Source organism: Bufo bufo, chromosome 2 (genome assembly GCF_905171765.1).
Source record: "Bufo bufo chromosome 2, aBufBuf1.1, whole genome shotgun sequence".
NCBI classification, from domain to species: domain Eukaryota; kingdom Metazoa; phylum Chordata; class Amphibia; order Anura; family Bufonidae; genus Bufo; species Bufo bufo.
In genome coordinates this window covers 763,091,677-763,110,509 of record NC_053390.1, presented here as the reverse complement: position 1 = coordinate 763,110,509, position 18,833 = coordinate 763,091,677, and the positions used below count along the sequence as shown (strand labels likewise).

The window sequence follows — 18,833 nt, the reverse complement described above, 5'->3', positions numbered from 1 at the left end:
GACAGAGGTACAAACCCAGGGAGAGAAGACTGTGCCAGCAGTGCTACCAGGAGGCCGTGGAGGATGATGCTCTTTTTCTGCTGTGGTGCCCCAAATACTCAGCAGTGAGGGATTCTCACTTCAGGAGACTGTCTGATCTCTGCCAGACTTCACCTCCATGGAGGAGGAAGAGAGACTCTCCATACTGCTAGGGGAAGAGGAGAACACAGTGGCCACAGCAGCACAATATATTACTGCCTGCCATGGACTAAGAAGAGCCTGATATACCATGGACTGCTATACCCCCACCCTGGATGTGTTCCCAACCTTATTCCCCAAACTTACCCTAGATCCCCACCCTGGATGTGTCCCCATCCCCCAACCCTACTCAATTATTTCCCACTTTCTTTGGCAATGCTAAAATGTATTTAGTCCTGCCAATAAAAGAAGATAGATGATAGATAGATAGATAGATAGATAGATAGATAGATAGATAGATAGATGATAGATAGATAGATAAAGTGCAGAACTAATGCAGAATATCTATCTATCTCCTATCTATCTCCTATCTATCTATCTATCTATTATCGATCTTTCTTCATAAGTACTAATTAGTATAGAATTATATTAATGTATAATTTTAGACCTGCTAATAAAGCTTTATTGATAGATAGATATGAGATAGATAGATAGATAGATAGATAGATAGATAGATAGATAGATAGACAGCCTGTTAATGGATTTCCATGATCAGCGGGTAGATATTATCCATTGATTACATACTGCATTGAGCACAGGATTTTCCCGACCCTGGACTAGAGGGGGCGCTGTATTATTCCATGCTGAATGAATGACATGTAGGTGAGTTTACCATTCATTCCAGCAGTTTTCTGTGCCTCCTGTATCGCCGCCCGCTGTCTGGTATCTTCCCGTTTCATTCCATCCGCATTATTATAAATTACAGATGTCGTTTTTATCCCGTCCTCGCTCTTTTACGGTACTGCATATTAAATCATATACAGGACAGCTCTTATGTTTTCCCCACCTCCGACATTGAGGAAATCATATGATTTTCCGTAAATGGGAGGGGGGGGGCATCAATCTTGCCACTTTATTTCTGCAGACCCCTTCTTTCTGATAAGAGGGCGGCATCAGTGTCTCTTCCCAGTAGTAGATCAGCAGTTTACCCTGCCCCCGCCTTCCCAAAAGAGATGGGGACACATTAGTCATTACGCATTAGTCAGTGCTTTTGCCATAAGCGGATGGCAGGGGAGATTTATGATGTCACTCTCAGACTTTTAGGAAGGTTAAACCATAGACGAGGGAATAAAATTACCAGTAATTAAATTTGCAGGCGGGTTGCCATCCCCAATGGATTTATTGCTCCTCTGGGGTGGACGGTGCGTCCCCTGGGAACACAACAGCAAAAACACAGAAGACTCGTCCTGCGCCGTCTTCTTTTTGTCTTCTCCATAATGAAGCTTCTTTTTGAGAACGCTGAAGCAGCATTTAAAGGGAAGTCATAAAGGGATCTAGAAATACAATGGCATTACCGCAAGGACATTATTGTAATGACTTGATGCAATGGCTTAGAATAATAGCCACCGGCCTTTATTGTCTGACGGCTCTAGGCAAGATGTCTCTCTTATTCCAGGACAGTAGTGCGCTAGGTAATATCCCTCAGCATATGGCGGCGCACCTATTATACACTGCAGCACGTCGCACGGCTGCTTCATAGGAATTAATTAGCAGGGGAGGACGGCAGCGACATAATCTGTGAAATCTGTGCTATCTATCTATCTATCTATATATCTATATATCTATTATCTATATATGTCTATATCTATCTATCTCATTTCTATCTATATATTATCTATATATGTCTATATCTATCTATCCATCTATCTATTATCATTCAATCAATCAAGCTTTATTGGCAGGTCTATTATACATTAGTATTGCCAAAGCATGTGGGAAATAGGGGGTTGAGGAATGGGGACACACCCGGGGTCGGTGTATAGGAGTCCGTGGCATATCATGACAGAGGGGTAAGGGGTGCGGACACGCCCCGGGTCAGGGTATCAGAGTCCATGGCATATCATGCTCCTCTCAGTCTGTGGCAGGCACTGATATATTGTGCTGCTATGTCCACACTGTTCTCTTCCTCCTCCATGGAGCTGAAGTCTGGGCAGAGATCAGAGAGTCTCCTAAAGTGGATGTCCCTCACTGCTGAGTATTTGGGACAGTATATCTATTATCTATCTATTATCTATCTATCTATCTATTTATCTAATATCTATCTATCTATCTATCTATCTATCTATCTATCTATCTATCTATCTATCTATCCATCTATCTATGTCTATATCTATCTATCTATCTATCTATCTATCTATCATCTATCTATGTCTAAATCTATCTATCCCCTATCTATGTCTGTCTACCTACCTACCTACCTACGTACCTACCTACCTTTGTGCGGCATAGTAGCTCAGTGGTTAGCACTAGTGCCTTGCAGCGCTGGGGTCCTAGGTTAGAATCCGACCAAGGCCAACATCTGCATGGAGTCTGTACGTTCTCCCCGTGTTTGTGTGCGTTTCCTCCGGGTTCTCCGGTTCCTCCCACACTCCAAAGACAAACTTAGATTGTGAGCCCCACTTGGGACAGCGTGATGTCTGTAAAGCGCTGCGGAATATGTCAGCGCTACATAAGTGTGTACAATAAATGAAGATAAATCTCACATCTTACACACAGTATATACCCTATATATTATACACAGTTCCCAGTACTTGCTATTACGCAGTGGAAACTCTTGCCATAACTTCCAGTATTTCTATGATTCTGAGTTGTTCCGATGTTTGGATTTCTGTCCAGATATAACACAGTATAGTCCATAACTCGAATGTCTTACACATCTGTACAACAGCACTTGGTGTAACAATTAACATATGGCCAGCGACACGGAGTATCAGGGGTAGAGATTGCTCATAACTTTCTTTTTGTGTTTCTGATTAACATTTGCATAGTTGTTATGGTTAGCCTGTATATTAATCAGTGCTCCGCTAATGTATACTACACTTTTATTTAAGGGACATATAAATCAAAGTGACATTCAGAGTGCTGAAGGTCATTATTGCCTTTACTTATGAGATTGACTGTCAGCCTAGCACAGCCCGCTTACAGCTACAGAATGGCTCAGGGAAAGCAGCATAAAATCTTGTAAAAGTCATGTAAAATAAAATGAAAAAAATAAATAAAATATATATATATATAATTATTATTTTTTTAAATAATTTTTCCAGTTTATTATATTTATAGATGCAAATATATTTTTAACGTATGTATATTTTTATTGTATTAAACATACTTTTCTGAAACATTATTATGCAGCAATATATAAACCCTAGTCCTTTGTTTTATTATTTATTCTCTAGCCTGTCTGGAAGGATAAGTATATATTTCGTTCAATTTGGCGAAATTACTTTTAATATATGTTCTATGTACCGTATCAATAATTTTAGTTTTAGATCCAACCTCTGTAATTATTTATACACGCTATTTTACTTATATTTTATTTAAAGATTTTATATAAAGATTATTTTCTGAAAACAAACTATAATGATTTGTCAGAACGTATGATTTTTTTTTTCTGAAATTGATACATCTAGCTTGACCATTTTTTTTTTTTTAACTTTTCCAGGTTTTGTTTCAATAGTTTTTTTTTTATCTTTTTCTTTTTCAGTGACCTCAGTGAGAACCAGATCCAAGCAATCCCCAGAAAAGCATTTCGTGGTGCGGTAGATATTAAAAATCTGTAAGTATTTTCCTGTGGAGCCGTATCATTTGGCCTTTATGACATATTGTAATGCAGCACATGCCTTAACCCCACAAAATTGTAATGTTTTATGACATTCAAACTGTATTTTGACCTGTTTGATAAATGCAAACCAGCAGAAGACTTACACAGGAAATCATTCCTGCATGTAAAATTTGGAGCATGCGATTCCAGTTCTTGCTGTCCTGTTTTTCATAAGCATTTTTAAGAGATACCATAAACATTTTAACTCTTTGTAAGATAAATTCAAGCATTTAATTTCCCTGCAGCTAAACAAGTGGCTGCTTATTTTCATCGTTATACTGGGAGATGTTTATGGAGTCCTGTGTAAAAGTTTTTCCCCTTTTACAAACCTGAACATATAGAGTGGAATTATGAGCACTGTAAATCTATTTTTGCTGTATTTTAGTATAGATATTTTTTATTTTATTTTTATTTTATTCAATTAATCTTTATTATTTTTGCAGATACTGTAGAAGCAAAAAAGAATTGTTGCCATATATACTGTATATGGAATTTTATATCTCAGGTTCTAAATGTTTTGCATTATTAAAATCTAGAAATGCCTCCTTATATGCCACCACACACTATAATGCCTCCTCATATGCCACCACACACTATAATGCCTCCTCATATGCCACCACACACTATAATGCCTCCTTATATGCCTTGCACAGTATAATTCCCCTGTATATATATGCTCCTGATATATCCCCATATATGCACACATCACACAGTATAATACCTCTGTATATGCCCCACACACAGTATAATGCACCTTGCTGTGCCCCCCACAGTATAATGCCTCTTATGTGTCCCCTACACATTATAATGCCTCTTATGTGTCCCTTACATGGTGTAATGCCTCTTATGTGCCCCCACAACAGTATAATACCCCTATGTGTGCCCCAAACAGTATATTGTCCCCTTATGTGTCCCTCACACAGTATAATGCCCCCTTATGTGTCCCTCACACAGTATAATGCCCCCTTATGTGTCCCTCACACAGTGTAATGCCTCCTTATTAGTGTTGAACGAGCATGCTCGGCCGAACTGCTGTTCGGCTCGAGCATCGCTATGCTCGGCACATCCGAGTGCTCGGACGAATACTGCGGGTGCTCGAGTACAATTTAATACGATGAAAGTCAATGGGAGACCTGAGCATCAAACCAGTAACCCCCTGCACTGAAGAAGAGAGAATGTCTGGTTCACAAAAAAAGGTTAGAAATGAATGGAAACCCCATCAAAATGGTTTGGAAACAGCATTAAGAGGATGGCTGGATGCGTCTTGGACTCCTATTATCTACGACATACAATAGACAACCACACACATACAAAAGCCAGGTATATGCAAGCTATCAATCTATCCATGAGACAGATGACAGGCTTAGTCAGCATACCTTACAATGGCAGCCTTGTGTACTATGAGACATTCCAAACCAGCTCTCATCTGACTGAGAGCCAGTAAGCCTCATAATATTCAATAACCTTTCTATACAGTTTTGTCATGTAAAAACTCATTTGCATAAAGATGGGCATATGGGAAAGACATATTTTTTTTTATGCCTTGTTTTTCAGCTGAAAAACCATTTGCATGAAAAATGTGTGATCTACACTACTCATGAACAGCGCCATCTATTGGTTTCATAGTCTTATGACAAGAGTAATCGTCTTTTCACAAGACTATGAAACCAATATATGGTGCTGTTCATGAGTCATGAACAGCGCCATCTATTGGTTTCATAGTCTTATGACAAGACGATTACTCTTGTCATAAGACTATGAAACTAATAGATGGCGCTGTTCATCTTGTTGGGGCGCTAGTAAGTGGGGCACACTGCTCAACAGAGTTGGTTTGGAATGTCTCATAGTGCACAAGGCTGCCATTGTAAGATATGCTGACTAATCCTGTCATCTGTCTCATAGATAGATTGATGGCTTGCACATACGTGGCTTTTGGCATATAGCCTTTGTGTGGTTGTCTATTGTATGTTGTAGATAATAGGAGTCCAAGATGCATCCAGCTATCCTCTTAATGCTGTTTTCAAACCATTTTGAAGGGTTTCCATCAATTTCTAACCTTTTTTTGTGAACCAGACACCCTCTTCTCTTCCGAACAGGGGATGCCTGAGGTTCTCCCATTGACTTCCATTGTGCTCGGCTGCTCGGTAGAGCACACGAGCATACTGATGTGTTCGGCCAGAGCACACAAGCACTTTGGTGCTCGATCAACACTACTCCTTATGTGTCCCTCACATAGTATAATGCCCCCTTATGTGTCCCTCACACAGTATTATACCCCTACGTGTCCCTCACACAGTAAAATGCCCCCATATGTGTCGCTCACACAGTATAATGCCCCTTATGTGTTCCTCACACATTATAATGCCCCCTTATGTGTCCCTCACACTGTATAATTCCCCGATGTGATCCCTCACACAGTATAATGCATCTTATGTGTCCCTTACATAGTTTAATGCCTCTTATGTGCCCCCACACAGTATAATGCCCCTACGTGTTCCTCACACAGTATAATGCCCCTTTATGTGTCCCTCACACAGTATCATGAAAAAAGTATTGGCATCTTGTTGTAAATGCCAGCTTGGTGATGTTTTACCGTTTGAATGGCTACCCATGCCCCACTGTGATACTCAATGTATAATGTGTAATGTTGGTGGGGAAAGCCACGGTCAGCCAGGTATTTTTGGACATTGCAGGAGAAATGTAGTATTAATTCAGATGAACGGCCGTCCATGCAATATAAAAGCAATGTAATATGAGTGTTTCAATTCTGGGGTCTTGTGTGTGGGGGGCCTTCCTTTATGACATCCATGTTCCCTAATTGGCATGATAACCTATTTGTAGCTCCAGGAGCTCAATGAAAAATCCCCCCCCCCCCTTCCCCCTAGCCTTCAAGGTCTTGGTGCAACTGAAACCTCTGTAGCCACTATAGTTACACCCCTGTGTACAGCTTGGCCAATAAATCGTGCCATAAATTCATATTAAAAATCAATGTTCCCCTTGTGCAGGGCAATAAGCAGGAGGGGTATTGAAGGACGTGTGCTCCAGGTGTTAGGTGGGAAGGGAGGGTTCCCCTCCAGACCTTTGTCCCATGTGAAGGAAAACTTTGCTATGTCTGTGCCCTATAGTGGAGGTATTTGAAGACCCAAAATCAAGAAGGATTCAGTAATAATGTCCGTCATTTACAAATGTTTTATGCCTGTTTTTGGTGTAAGAAAGTCTCCAAATTCGGTGAAAATGGCATGTTGCACCAAAATTTTGTAACTTTTTATGTTTTATGATGCTGTTGCCAGTTTCATTTATTTTTTGTAAGTGGGTGGAGTTTAGTAGAAAAGGGCGGGTCCACCACAGCATATTTAAATTCTATATTTATTATAATTTACGCCAGAAAAATGTCTTAAATTATAACTAGTACCTGGAGAAGGTGTCAGTTTCCGGCGCACGGACCTCGCAGATGCAAGAAATGTATGAAGAGGCCTAATAAATCGGTTGCATCTTTCGCCATTCAGCATTTTATTAAGACGGGCTTGTGAAACGCCAGTTTTCAGTAAATGACCCGCAGTGGCTTCACTTGCCGAGTGAAGATGCCCTTTTTTTTATATATATATTATACTGTATATAACCTGGCTAGGGTAGTATACTGTATGAACCCTTTGACATACAGATGTAGCAGAACTGAATTGTTAGCGACATGTGGTTTTATAGAAGACTGCAAACAAGTCTAAAGCATTCTAAGAATATGCAGTGATAAAGACGCAAGGTGTTGAATGACAAATTCAGCTCTGCTACATCTTTTATGTATTTGATTCTGTGCAAACAGGAGATGTGTGTCTCTCAGGCTTCCTATCAATCTTCATTCCTACAGAACAGTATGTGTGAGAGACATATACCAAGGGGAGTGGATAATGGAGATATATGGAACCACGTATAATCTGTATCCATCGCCTCACTCCTGCCCGACGTGCTGATCAGTCATCGCTGCTTATGGCCCCGCTGTCTTATTATCTGATTCCCAATGATTTAGTAAATGGCTTCTGATACTGACAATGATGATTTCGTACCAGGCAGAGATACGTATTTATAAACCGCCTATTTCATTTACTTTGGGTCCTTTTCCCTTTCCCCTTCCTTTACTCTTGCATGAAAAATGGATGAAATATTTGCTGCTTGGGCGTCCTGTCATTTTTCAGCCTTGTTCCGCAGTTCCCGGCTGTATCTGGTGCGCACAGCTGTTGATTTTCGGTTCTGAGGGACTGAAGAAAGTGTACACTAATGGTGAAGTAAAGACAGGCGCAGGTGGCTTAGTCGGTAGAGACGCTCGCAGGGAGATTTATCAAAACGGGTGTAAAAGAATAGCAACAATCAGATTCCACCTTTCATTTTTCACAGCTCCTTTGGAAAAATAAAAGCTGTAAACTGATTGGTTGCTGTGAGCTACTAAGTCAGTTTCCCTTTACTCCAGTCTCCCCCACAGACCTGTGACCTATAGAAATGTATCCGAGCAAAGGCACGAGTTAGTAAGGGTGTTCCAATCAGTTTCTATGACGGACTGGGGCCTTAGGGGCAGCCAGTAAAAATACCATAGACTGCAATAGTATTCTATTGCAATCTATGGTACAAGAGATGAGGTCGCAAATTAAAGTCCTCTTAGGGGACTTTATAAGAAAAAGTACTTATAAAGCAAAAAAATATAAAAATAAGTAAACAATAAAATTTAATAATAAATAAAATATAAATAATATTACATAATAATAATATAATATAGACTAATATAGTATAAATATAAACAATTAAGTAAATAAATAAAGAAATATTATATAAATAATAATCAATAAAATATTTTTTCTGTTACAGAGAATGCCATCATGAAAAATAAAAATGGCTAATTGCTGGGGGGGGGGGGGGGGGGGGGGTTGTTTCATCCAGCCCCCCAAAAAGAAAATTGAATAAAAAGTGATAAAAACATATGTTCTCCAAGCAAATAAAAAAAACTACAGCTCGCCCTGCAGAAGCCCTCACACAGCTCTGTAAATGGAAATACAAAAAAGTTACAGCTGAATACGGCAATGCAAACATAAACAACATATAAAGCTATTCCATAAAAACGAGATAAATTTGGTATCGCCATAATCGTACTGACCCACAAAAGAAAGGTGTTGTTTTATTTTTAATGCACATAAATAAACCCCAAGCCCATTACAAATACAACTTGTCCCTCAAAAAAGAAGCACTATGTGCATGAAAAATGTAAAAAGTTATGGCTCTTGAAAGGTGGGGAGAAAAAAAAAAAAAAGAAAAGAAATAGTCTGAGTCATTAGGGAGTTTAAAAAATATAAAGACAAAATAAAAAAATAAAAAACTGATTAAAATCGCCACCACACTGCAACTTCTATCCCTAGCCCAGCTACCATAGCCCACACATCCCCTATATGAAAACCTATAAGGAAAGGAGACATCATTTGAAAAAGTATTTTTTTTTAAAATTAGAAAAACTGGTGTTTTTTATTTTAGTCTTTTTTGGATTTATTTTTTTATACTCAGGAAGATGTAAAAAAAATTACATCTTCCTGAGTATAAAAAAATAAATCCAAAAAAGACTAAAATAAAAATGACATAGAAATAAAGGCCCATCTATCCGTGAAAAAAGGCACAAAAAATAATTTACATTAGCAAACAGAAAAAAAAAAGTCATGGCTTTCAAAAACGCTTGTACTAAAGACACAAAAAAGAGAAAATGTGTCTGGTCAGGAAGGGGGGTAAGTGGACGGCCTTGATCTAGTTACTCTAATAAAAGGCTACTCCGGCAGCTGTGATATAACATATGCGCATTTCAGTCATCATGGTAACGTGTATGAACAGTGTTCTGCTAGAGTTGAAGGGACCGGAGCATGCTGAGAGTTGTACTTCTGCACTACATTGAAGGATATAGATCACCACCTCAGCCATGAGAGAACAGCCGTGCCCGCAAACAAATAAAAAAACTACAGCTCGTCCTGCAAAAACAAACCCTCACACAGCTCTGTAAATGGAAGCACAAAAAGTTATATCTGTGAGGATACAGCAAAGCAAACATAGACAACACAGGTAATAAAAACGATATAAATCTGGTATCGTCATATAATCGTACTGACCCTCCGAAGAAGTTTTTCTTTCTTTTAGTGCACATTGAACACATAAAAAAAGTCCAAAAAATCATGGCTGAATTATGTTTTTTATATTTTTTATTCCAGCCCATTAAAAAATACAACTTGTCCCTGAAAAAAGAAGCCCCCATATCACTACGTGAAAAATGTAAAAAGTTACGCCTCTTGGAAGGCGAGAAGATAAAAAAAAAAGAAAAAAAATAGTCTGAGTCATTATGGGGTTAAAAGATGTAAAGACATAGCAGAGCTGAGTTGTTAATTTAACACAACTTTCTCTGATCTGCCTCAGGATTACGATAGAACCTGCTGCATCTGTGTACTTAACCGATTTCTGACCGGCCATAGGCAACCTGGCAGTCGGCATACAACTCTGAGAGGATTTTCCTGAATGTACGCTTATCGTGCTTCTGTCAGCGACAGCTGGGCTCTCCATAGAAAACGTAGGGACGCTTTTTTACTGTCCCCGCCTTTTCCACCCCGCGGGGAAAGGCGTAGTGGCCAGAGTTGGAGAGGATGGGAATGGTGGTGGTGGGAATTAGGGTGGTGGCAGTCCTCACTGTGGGTAATACCTCTCTCTCTAGCGCTCCTTGGGCCATGCAGTGATTTAGGGGGATCAACCCTTCTTCCCCACACCCTGAGCTTGGGGCTCCTGCCTGATGGTGGCTGGGATGCCCTTGATGTTGAATAGCTGGGTGTAAGGCAGAAGGACAGTAGTAGGGGCCGGCAGATGGATGGTGTGGACAACGACCATGGTTGTTTGGTTACAACAAAAAAAGCTTCTCTTTCCTGAATAGTTGCTGGGAGTAGTAGTACATATGGCAGCAAAAGGCACCGTTCTGAGGTGCTGTATACTTCAGAGCAGGCTTTTCCCAATACCAGTGTATAGGCAGTAAGAATGATGGTAGTAATCCTCCCTGAGTCTTACTTTTAGTACACTTTGCAGTAGTGCAATGCCGTACTCATTAAAGGGGTTTTCCCATCTAAGACAATGGGGGCATATCACTAGGATAGGTGAGGGTCCCATCTGTCGGACCCGCACCTATCTCATAAACCCAGCCGAAAAGGACTCCGGCAAAGTGCTTGTGCAGCTACCGCTTCCATTCACTTCTATGGGGCCAACGAAAATAGCCGTATATATTTTTGGCGGCCTTATAGAAATGAAAGGAGGGGCGGTCACTTATGCGCGGTGCTCCCTCCTTCACTTTGCTGGCTGCCTTTACGAGATAGGTACGGGTCCAACAGGTGGAACGCGCATGTATCAGACAATGGGGTCACATTCTAGCGATACGCCCCCATTGTCTGAGATAGGAATACCCCTTTAATTCTTTCTGCGGGGTGCATATAAAAGTTTGGCGGGCTCCAGAGGCAATTAACCCTTTCTCCAGCAGTCTTTTGCCATAAACAAGCAAATACCATGCTGTCTTTATCCAAGCACTGCCTTGAAAGTGGTTCTCAACCATCTAAAATGTCTGTTCTCTTTCTCTCAGGGGGAGACTGTCAGTTTTAAGTAATAAGTGACTATTAACAACCATTAGGGATACATGGGGCACAAGTATAAGGCTAGGTCTAGACGACGACAATTTTTATAATGATAGTCTATGGTGTCGCACTGCAACATGCGACATGCTGTGACTGCGACGCGACAGTCGCCAAAAATCCATTTGAGATGGATTTTTCTGCAACTGTCGTAGTTGCAGCATGTCGCAACGCATGTTGCAGTGCCACACCATAGACTATCATTATAAAAATTGTCGTGCGACATTGGTGCAACAAAATGTTGCGCGACAAATGTTGCAGTGTAGTTGTGCCCTATCTGTCTCGCGCCTTATTGTCGCGCGACAAATGTCGGCGTGTAGACCTAGCCTAATACTGATGCATTACCATAGGCAACAAATCACTGCTTATAACTGGGTGGCTGCATATACACAGTGTTCAACGAGTGCTGTATATAGTAAATGCCACTTCCTGCTCCGATCCTGGCAAAAATGTGATTGCAGGCGGTTGGCTGTCTGCACGAGATTCTAGGTCTTAGGCTACTTTCACACTTGCGTTCGGAGCGGATCCGTCTGGTGTCTGCACAGACGGATCCGCTCCTATAATGCAAACGATGAGATCCGTTCAGAACGGATCCGTCTGCATTATATTTCAGAAAAAATTCTAAGTGTGAAAGTTAGTCAGAAGGATCCGTCCAGACTTTGCATTGAAAGTCAATGGGGGACGGATCCGTTTGAAATTGCACCATATTGTGTCAACTTCAAATGGATCCGTCCCCATTGATTTACATTGTAAGTCTGGACGGATCCGTTTGGCTCCGCACGGCCAGGCGGACACCTGAATGCTGCAAGCTGCGTTCGGGTGTCCGCCTGCTGAGCGGAACGGAGGCCAAACGGTGCCAGACTGAGGCATTCTGAGCGGATCCGGATCCACTCAGAATGCATTGGGGCTGGACGGATCTCACAAGCGGAACCCCGAACGCAAGTGTGAAAGTAGCCTTAGTTGCCCCAGATCAGTTCTGCTACTTAGTTTCAGTAGTCAGTAATTGAGGCTAAAATGTCAGCCCTAGTCACAGGAGAAATCAGCAATAAAAAATAAATGTAATATTAAACGTCACCCAAAGGCTTTGACTGAAAAATAAAAATATATAGACAAAATGAAAAACTGATTAAAAATCACCACCACCACACTGCAGCTTCTATCCCCACCCCAGCTACCATATTACATACATCCTCTATATGAAAACTTAATTCATAATAAAATAAAAATGTGAAAAACAGGCAATTTTTTCCCTTTTTTTCGGTTTTCATGGGTATAAAAAATAAACCAAGAGACAAAAATAAAAATTACATAAAAACAAAGGACCATATACATTATCACCAAAAAAGGCACAAAAATTATTTCCATTAGCGAACAGAAAAAAAGTTGTGGCTTTCAAAAACGCATGAAAAAATAAAATAAAAATAGAGAAAATGTGTCTGGACAGGAAGAGGAGTAAGTGGACGGTCTTGGTCTAGTTACTCTAATACAAGGCTACTCCTGCAGCTGTGATATAAAATTTGCATATTTGAGTCATCAGGGTAAGGCTACATGCACACGACCGTATGTGTTTTGTGGTCCGCAAATTGCGGATCCACAAAAATAACCGGATGACATCCATATGCCATTTTTTTTGCACATCCATTGTAACAATGCCTAAAACGGACAAGACTAGGACATGTTCTATTTTTTTTTGTGGGACTACGGAACGGACACACTGATGCGGACAGCACATAGTGTGCTGTCCGCATTTTTTGCGGACCCATTGAAATGAATGGGTTTGCATCCTATCCGCCAAAAAAAAGGGAACGGACACGGAAACAAACACCGTTCGTGTGCATGTAACCTAACGTGTAGAACAATGGTCTGCTAGAGTCGAAGGGACCGGAGCATGCTGAGAGTTGTAGTTTTGCAATACCTTAAAGGACATAGGTGGCAGAGCAATGATAGCCTTCATCCGTGATAACTGCCGTGTCACCTTACACGGGTTCAGAGCAGCGTGCTGTGTATGTGAACAGAGGTAACCCAGTGTCGCCCTAGTCATTGTACAGAGCCCCCATGCCTGAATGCTACAATATAATGCGCCCCTCTGACCTTTAGCCGCATCGGTGGCAGCTGCCATACTGCCGCTAATAGAATTTCCTTCGCATATTCCTCAACATAAAATGTAGGGAGCTGAAGTGGCGTTTTTCAGGTTAATTGAACCAGTAAATTCTTAATGGCTCCTTTTCATTTCGTTAATGTAATGCACTTTAAGGCAATCAGAGGAGAGTGAGACCATAAAGTGCTTAAGTAATCAACCTACAGCACTGCCCATCGCCGCCGCGCTCCCGAGAGCCCACATTTAGGTTTATTTCAGAAAAACAGAGATCCCGTCATTTAATTGTGGCATTTACGGGTAAATACCAGGGTATTGAGAGAGCTAAGGGCATCACACTAGGTCAGCAGACCTCACAATTACCGTATTCTCTTTATTTTCTCCATTTTTGTCCACTTACACAAAACTGCTACCTCTGCCCCCCCCCCCAAAAAAAAAAAAAAAAAAACTGCGTCGCTGCTGTCTACCATCTTTTTCAGTGTCCTGAACATATTCTAAGGCACTTTACAATCAGAAGGTACATGTACAGATAAAACTAATGGACAAGTCAAACAATAGGAACGAGGGCCCTGCTCACAAGAGCTGACAATCTATGAGGAGTTAAGGCTGTATTACACTGGACGATATTTCAGACGATAATCGTTACTGAGCGCTCACATGAACAATCGTTAGCGATCATCTTGTAGTGTAATACTGCAGCCGATTGCCCGATAACCAAGCAAGTGCTCATTCATGGGGCAATTCTGATTTTTAGGCGTGCTGTCTAATAGCGCTCTGTCGCCGGCAAACCACTAGACAGTATGGGGACGAGCGATGGCATAACGATCGCTGTTCCCCATGCTGTGGAAGAGATTGCTGCATGTAATAGCAGCGGTCACCTCCGCTAGTTAGCAAGCGATTGCTGGGAGGGAACGTTTCCCTCCCGACAGTCGCTTGCTGATCTGGCTTTAGGGGTGACATAAGGGGACCTTTAGATGACATTTGCATAAAATGATGTGTTTTTCGGGCATGCTTGTCGATGTTGGGTGGTAACTTGATTTTCTGGGGTAACACATTTCAGAGAACTTGAGAGAAGTATTGGAAACAGGAGTGGAAGGTTCAGGTAGTGGAGGATCTTGATCTTAGGCGTTCTCTTGGAATAAGGACTTTTTATCGCATGCCCACAACCTGCCTCTGTAAATAGAAGATTCATACTTACCTGCTCCCTGCCGCTCCTGTGCCTCGTGCTGCCTCCGCAGGATCCATGTTCCAGTCCCTAGACTGTTTACATCCGGAGGTGCATGGGCAATAACTGGCTTCAGCAGTGATGTGCCACTTGTGTGTCCATGTCCATGTAACAGAGTTTGGGGACCGGAGCATGGAGGCGCGCAAATCTAGAGCTGCAGGGAACAAGTAAGTAAGTATCTTCTATATACAGAGGGAGGCTGCAGGCATTAGATAAAAAGACTTTGGGGGTCATTTATTAACCTAAAATATACCTATATTGGGTGTATTTCAGGAGCAATTTGCGAGTTTTCCCCGCTCAAGCCAGGTCTAAAAATTTGGGCGTGGCGGGGAAAGGGACAAGTCGGCAGGCCTATCTCATTTACCATTTTCTACGCCTGTTTTAGGCGCAGAAAATGGATCTAAATGTAAGACAGCAAAGAAGCTGTCTTACATTTAGAAGCGACGCTGCATGCGCCGGAGTTATGGAGAGGCCGGCGCCTCTACATAACTTCAGTGATCCACCGCCAGCGCAGGGGCTTTATTAAGAGCGGTGTCTAAAATTTATTCCCAAAAAATTATTGGGACCAGTGATTGGGGCAATTATCGGGAAGGAGCACTCCAAGGAGCATTCCTTCGATAATTGCCCTGTCTAAGGCATCACTGATGCAAACACCTAATTTGTCATTTTTGGGCTGCAGATAGTGTTGTCTAAACAGCGATCTGCGGCCCAGAGACATTGAATCTGTATGGAGAGGAATGATCACTCTAGAGATCCCTCATCCCCAAAATGTGGAAGTGATTGCTGCATGGACTGTAGATACAGGTCTCAGTTCCTGCAATAAGCAGGCAATTATTGGGAATGAACTGTTTATTCATGATAATTGACTGCTGGGTTTAGGGGTCTTTACTTTAGATAGAGGAGGTTAGTCTTAGATGGCTAGTCTACATACAGATATTGGGGATCATTTACTAAGCTGAAATATGCCTAAGTTAGGCGTATTTCAGGAACAGCTGTCTTACATTTAGAACTGGCGCTGGATGTGCCAACATTAGGGAGAGGCCAGCGCCTCTTCAAAACGGCGATCTTCTGCCAGTTTAGGGCTTTATTAAAACACCGGTCTTAATAATTGTGCCCCATTGTTTTCTGAAGAAAAAAAAAATGGTGCCATATCCCGCTGGATGCCATATAACAGAAGTAATGCTTTTAGAGGAGAATGCCTACAGAATACTGCGCCATAGAAAGGCACCATAAATTGCTTGCAGATTCTGACTATAGTGCCGCACTGAGCCCATTTACCTCTGTTCAGTCTTCACTGTGTGTACGAGGTCTAAACTAGTGATCATATTGCCACCCAGCTTTCCCAGAAACAGATGCATACGGATTTTTCTCTCTTTTAGGATAAATGTTCTTTAGCAGCATGGAGATTACTACCTCCCTCAGATGATAGGTTTCCTAATCTGCCTTTGCCCTTGCATTGAGGTCCATGTCCTTTTCTAACTTGTTAATAGTTGCCGAGATAAAACCTAACTGAAAATGGGCGATGAGAAGAGACGATCTCAGATCAGCCGTGCTAAACGCCGCTAAGTGCTTCATACTCCACTGGCATCTTGTAAAAACCAAGCGAGATGATTGTCCTCAATGATTTCTCCTCTGCAGGATGATTTACAAGATGCTGTGTCAGCAGTGATTTATCTATTGACAGCTAAGGATAATAAGAGACGGCCATACTCGCCGCTCGCCCTTCTTCAAATTAACCTACAGACTGCATTACGCAAATTTGATGGCATGAAAGGATTTTGCCAATTTGTCTGGAAGCAATTCCTCTTTGGTGCTGTACTAAGAGGAGCATTTCATGCCACCGAGCAATTGAAACGACTTTGATAGATAGTGTGGGAGGTGAAAGTATTGTACTGTACATCTATATTATCACTCCAATAAAAAGCCAATTCCCTTAATTGCTGGCCAGAATTAATCTGCAGAGAGGGAGAAAGAACTGCTGCCGCCAGGGAGAGTGTCCTCAGTGCTCTTGTGTCGTCTTCACCCCGCGCCTTATAATTTACAATTATGTCCATTCAGTACTTATTCTCTGCCGCAGTATATATGATCACAGAGGAATATCTATCTATCGCTCTCTATCTATCTCCCTATCTATCTAATTATCTATCTATCTATCTATCTATCTATCTATCTTCTATCTGTCTGTCTATCTATCTATTGCTATCTTTTATCTATCTGTCTATCTATCTATCTATCTATCTATCTATCTCATATCTATCTCTCTAGCTAATTATCTGTCTATCTATCTATCTATCTATCTATCTATCTATCTATCTATCTATTATCTATCTATTATCTATCTATTATCTATCTATTATCTATCTATTTATCTATCTAATTATCTATCTGTCTATCTGTGGTGCAGTATAAATGATCACAGAAGAATATCTATTACTGTTGATCGAGCACCAAAGTGCTCAGGTGCTCTGGCCGAACACATCGGGATGCTTGGGTGCTCTACTGAGCACCCGAGCACAATGGAAGTCAATGGGAGAACCCAAGCATTAAACCAGGCACCCCCTGCTCTGAAAAGGTCAGAAATTGATGGAAACACCACCGAAATGATTCTGGAACAGCACGGGGAGGATGTCTGGATGCATCTTGGACTCCCAGGTCGCTGCTGGGAACAATGTTGTCCGAGTAGTACACCACTTTTACAGACTGACAATAATACGCACAAAACTGAAGATTTAATCGATTTTAGAGGAAAAATTCTTAGGAAACATTCTTTCCTGTATATTTAATTGTATATAAAGTGCAAGTGCTGCCAAAAATTACAAGGAACCGGCACTCCAATAAACCCTTTATTACACATAAAGGATGGCATCATACACACCCTTGAAAAATTATGATTAATGTCGTGCTGGTGATCTGCAAAAACATTAGGAGCTAGGTCCTGCTGGTGACCATCTAAAACATTACGATCGAGGGCCTGCTGCTGAGCTGACCATCTAAAACATTAGGGGTGAGGGTCTGCTGCAGAGCTGACTCTCTAAAACATTAGGGGTGAGTACCTGCTGCTGATCTGAGCATCAAAAAAATTATGGGAGAGTGCCTGCTGCTGAGCTGACCATTAAAAAAATTATGGGCAGAGGCCTGCTGGTGAGCTGACCCTGTAAAACATTATGGTTGAGGGCCTGCTGGTGAGTTGACCCCCAAAAACATTATATGCAAGGGCCTGCTGGTGAGCTGACCCTCTAAAAGATTGTAGGCGAGGGTCTGCTGGTGAGCTGACCCTGTAAAACATTATGGTAAGGGCCTGCTGGTGAGATGACCCTCAAAAACATTATATGTGAGGGCCTGCTGGTGAGCTGACCCTGTAAAACATTATGATTGAGGGCCTGCTGGTGAACTGACCCTCAAAAACATACATGCGAGGGCCTGCAGGTGAGCTGACCCTGTAAAAGATTGTAGGTGAAAGTCTGCTGGTGAGCTGACCCTGTAAAACATTATATGTGAGGGCCTGCAGGTGAGCTGACCCCCTAAAGGATTGTAGGTGAGGGCCTGCAGGTGAGCTAACCCTCTAAAAGATTGTGGGTGAGGGCCTGCTGGTGGGCTGACCCTCTAAAATATTGTAGGTGAGGGCCTGCTTGTGAGCTGACCCTGTAAAACATTATGGTTGGGGGCCTACTGGTGAGTTGACCCTCTAACATTATATGCGAGGGCCTGCATGTGAGCTGACCCTCTAAAACATTATATGCGAGGGCCTGCAGGTGAGCTGACCCTCTACTACATTAGGAGCGAGGGCAGACTGGCAGACTAATAAGCATGTTGATATAATGGAATAGGAGGAGGACAAGAAAAAGAAGATAGAACCATATACCCTTTTTTGTGGTGAAAAGGGTGCATGGGAATACAGTGTATTCAGTACATTATAAAAAACACATTTAAAGTGCCTTTATGTTCAGGCGCTTTCCTCTGGTGGAGTAAAGAAGTCAGGGACAATCCAAGCCTTGTTCA

General features: G+C 41.6%; 1 protein-coding gene across 2 annotated transcripts in view; it reads left to right on the top strand.

The window, feature by feature from the left end:
* Window positions 1–18,833, top strand: part of SLIT2 (slit guidance ligand 2) — a 429,541-nt gene that overhangs the window by 316,009 nt on the left and 94,699 nt on the right. For both annotated transcript variants that reach the window (XM_040419036.1, XM_040419035.1), the window contains exon 5: window positions 3,722–3,793. In XM_040419036.1, the coding sequence (XP_040274970.1) occupies window positions 3,722–3,793 (72 nt within the window). The remainder of the gene's footprint in view (window positions 1–3,721; window positions 3,794–18,833) is intronic.